Source organism: Plectropomus leopardus, chromosome 16 (assembly GCF_026936395.1).
Source record: "Plectropomus leopardus strain MGB_pleo_1.0 chromosome 16, ASM2693639v1, whole genome shotgun sequence".
Classification (NCBI taxonomy): domain Eukaryota; kingdom Metazoa; phylum Chordata; class Actinopteri; order Perciformes; family Serranidae; genus Plectropomus; species Plectropomus leopardus.
The window spans coordinates 30930875-30934665 of record NC_142191.1 but is presented as its reverse complement, the minus strand read 5'-3'; the positions used below and the strand labels follow the sequence as shown (position 1 = coordinate 30934665).

Sequence of the window (3791 nt, the reverse complement as noted above, 5' to 3'; positions counted from 1 at the left end):
TTCTTTTCATTAGCTGAGAAAATGGAATTTAAACAATTTTATAATGTATCTAATTTTGTATGTGTAACATCTTTTTGAAAAAAAAAGTTTTGAAAAGAACTTTTGTAAATCAAAGAGGTGACATGAAAACAATCCACTAAAACATGCTTTTCACATACAGGTAGCGCTCCATTGTTTTCTCTTGAAAGAAAAGATACATGTGCGAGTAGTAAAATGCACAAGACTACCTTTAATAAAGGTGTGTAATATTAAAGTGGGGTCCACTTTAATATTACACTGGTGTCACTCTGAGCACAAAATATGCTCATAGATATGATTTTTTAAATTCATTTTCAAATGCAGAAAAATATAGTTAAGTTATGCTCTTTTCAAAAGGGAAAAAAGCTCCAATCTCTTCTTCCTAAGATCCTAATTGCCCAAGGAAAAATTGAAAGGGTTAACACCTATAAGTATCTAGGTATTACTATTGACCAAACTTTGTCATTCAAACCTCACATTGATAACCTTGTTTCTAAGCTGAAACTCAAATTAAGTTTCTTTTTCAGAAATAAATCCTGTTTCTTGCTACAGTCAAGGAAACACTTGATTTTGACAACATTTCTTGCACTTAACAGTATGAATGTTATAATTTTGTTAACACGGTGTATTTTATTGTAGTAACTGAGCTGGGAATTCCAAGATTAAACAAAAATACACAATCCTTCCAAAATGCATGCCATATGCATGAACACAGCTAAAATGATCTCCCCCATCCAAACATAAATAAATAAATGAAAAGCGCGTAAATTATTAGTATTATTTATAAATACTATCATCTGGTAATACTTGAACGTTGTGTCAATAAAGTTTCAAAGACCGGTTTGACGTGATTGTGTTATGCGCATGCGCACCCGCAGTGCTGCAGAGAGTCCCGCAGCTGTCAGGAGGACGCAGGAATGTGAGTCTGTCGCTCTGTTAAAGGCTGGAAACACAAAACTGCGGGGCTGTCTCTGCTCTTTGCTTTCTCTGACAACATTGAGTGTCTGTGTTGTGTTCGTGCAACTCCTCAGCTGTTGTAAAAATGTCTCCAAATCGATGAAAGACACTGTGTAACCCGCTGCGGACTGAAGTTTACTCGGGCCGCCCCTCGCCATGGCCTCTCTAACCGTAAGCTCGGCGGCTCAGAGCCTCGAGAAGCAGCGCATGTCCTTCTCGCTGCTCTTCTACCGGGCTGTCCGGGACCTGAAGCCGGTCTGGATGCTGGAGGACGTTCGGACCATGGAGACTTTTTACCAGGAGGAGGACTCCAGCCTGAGGATTTACACTCCGTCGGAGGCGTTGCTGTACGCGATAGTTCACGATCACCAGGCGTACGCGCAGTATCTGCTCAACCGCTTCACCGACGAAGCGCTAGCAAAGCCGGGGGAGCGCTTCTGCTGCTGCCCGTCCTCCGCCCCGCACCTCGCTATGGCTGTCCGCTACGACCGGCGCTACATTCTTGGCCTCATCTTACAGGAGACTCACCGGACACCCAGCGCGCCATCGGAGCGAGCCGGCTGTTTCCACACGGAGGACGGCAGGACACCTCTCCACCTGGCCTGCGAGCTGCTGCGGCCCGAGGCGGTGCTCATGCTGCTGGGGAGCGGAGCCTCCCCGCACGCGCTGGACCACAACGGCTTGACTCCGCTGGACGTGATTCTGGAGAAACTCAGGGACTCCAAGGAGGCGAACAGCGGCGGGAGGAGGCAGTGTTTAGACAACCTGCTCCTATTTATGCCAAAGGTTCACTTTAAAACGAAAGCCGCTTTAAAGAGAGAGCCGGAGCTGTGGCGCGAGCTGCTGGGAGAGGACACGTTCATGTACCTGGCTGGAGGCAGCCCTGCCCCGCTGGTCCTCTCCGCCATGCAGACTATTCTCAAGCAGCTGAGCCCTGCGACTTTCCCGGACAGCCTGCACGAGCTGCCCATCCCCTCCTCCCTGAAACCACCAGGCCTGCCTGTGACCCCCCGGGACAGGCAGAAAGTGGTGTAGCATCACTATGACAGGATGCATGCTCCATATTCTCTTTTTGCATGATGGGTGTGGGTGGGTGTGTGTGTGTGTGTGTGTGTGTGTTTAAAGCGGTAACACTTCATTATAGGGCTTCACAAATAGGGATCAAATGAATCAGGGAGCAAATGAATGAATCTTATCTACAGATGTACCACTGATTGAAATTACTGGAAGGGTGATTGGACTGTAGAGGCAGCAAAACCAGGGAATAAATAGCCATATTCTTAATTTTTTTAACACTAATACAGGCATTAACAAGCAGTTTACTTGTCTAAGCTCATTCTAAAGTGTTACCTACTGCACTGTAAAATCTGACAAGTTGATCATATTTAAAATAATCTTGGGAACCGATTGCCTTGAAAAAAGAACAGCAGAGTTTTAGGGCCACATTTGGGGAAAAAAAAAACTTTTTTGAGACTTTGAGAATAATGTCATAATATGAGAAAAAAAAACATAATATTACCAGAATAAAGTTGTTTTACGAGAAAAAAAAACTCTTAATTTTATTAGAATAAACTCGTAATAATACAAGAATAAAGTCAAGAATAATGTGGTGATTTTACAAAAAAAAAGTAATTTTATGACAATAAAGTTGCGAAATTATGAGAACAAATTTTACGAGAAAGGGGATATTATAATATGGAAATAAAAATATTGCCAGCAAACTATAAAACAGGCCCAAGCAGCCTCCTTGGCAACCAAGGACAATGACTAAGGTTTTATCGTTTGCTGGTAATATGTTTATTTCCATAGTGTAATACTTTATCTCTCATAAAAATACAACTGTATTCTCAAAATATTCTAACTTTTTTTTCTCATAATATTGCGTCTTGATTTTTAAAAAGTACAATTTTATTCTTGTAATATTATGACTTAATTCTCAAAATATTTTTTTTCAAACATGGCCCTAATCCTCCTTCTTAAAAAAGCAAATATATAAATCTTAACTAAAAAGTCAAGTCAAAGTCAACTTTATTTTCAATTCTGCCATGTGTTAGACACACAGGGAACTAAAATAGTATTCTCTCCATGCCCACGGTGAAAAGTACAAAAAAAAAGAATAACACTATATATATTTTATATATATATATATATATATATATATATATATATACATATATACATATGTTCAGTTTGTGCAACTCAAAAACATAAGTGAAACTTCCTTGTTTTTTTAAGTGATAGCAAATTCAGTAAACCAAGTTAGTCTGACTTCACTTGATATCGACATGTGATGAAGTTCTGAGATCAAGAATATACAAATATGACTGACTAGTTTTTAACCAGCAGTATGCAGATATAAAGCACAGTAAACTTAGTATACTCAAGTTGCTAAAACTTAAAAAAGATTGATTTAATGAAACTTTCATTTTTAAGTTTCAGCAACTTCACAGTATTAAGTTAATGTGAAGGAAATTTTAAGTAAGCTTAACAATTGCATATAAAGTAAAGACATATTAATATGTATATGTACATTTTTTGAGGCAATGGGTTTCCTAGAATTTTTTAAGTAAAATCAACTTGCCAGATTTGACAATGTAATACTACTGCTATTTAAGCCACTGTATCATAGAGGAGTAGACCAACATTTATGACAGTCTACATCAACTGTGTTTCTGGTGATTTTTAATTTATTTGGCTTTTTATTTATTAGTAATGATGAAGGATGTGATCATATAGATCATTTGAGAATAATCAGGTGACTTGAAACACTTGGGATGACTGATTATTTTAAATAAATAGGAATCCAGGTGATAAAA

At 39.0% G+C, this 3791-nt stretch overlaps 1 protein-coding gene across 1 annotated transcript; it reads left to right on the top strand.

The window, feature by feature from the left end:
• The first annotated feature begins 734 nt into the window (after positions 1–734).
• On the top strand, positions 735–3791 carry LOC121955707 (ankyrin repeat domain-containing protein 9). Its single transcript, XM_042503765.2, has one exon. It carries the CDS (start codon positions 1132–1134, stop codon positions 2008–2010), a length of 879 nt encoding a protein of 292 aa, XP_042359699.1. The 5' UTR covers positions 735–1131; the 3' UTR covers positions 2011–3791.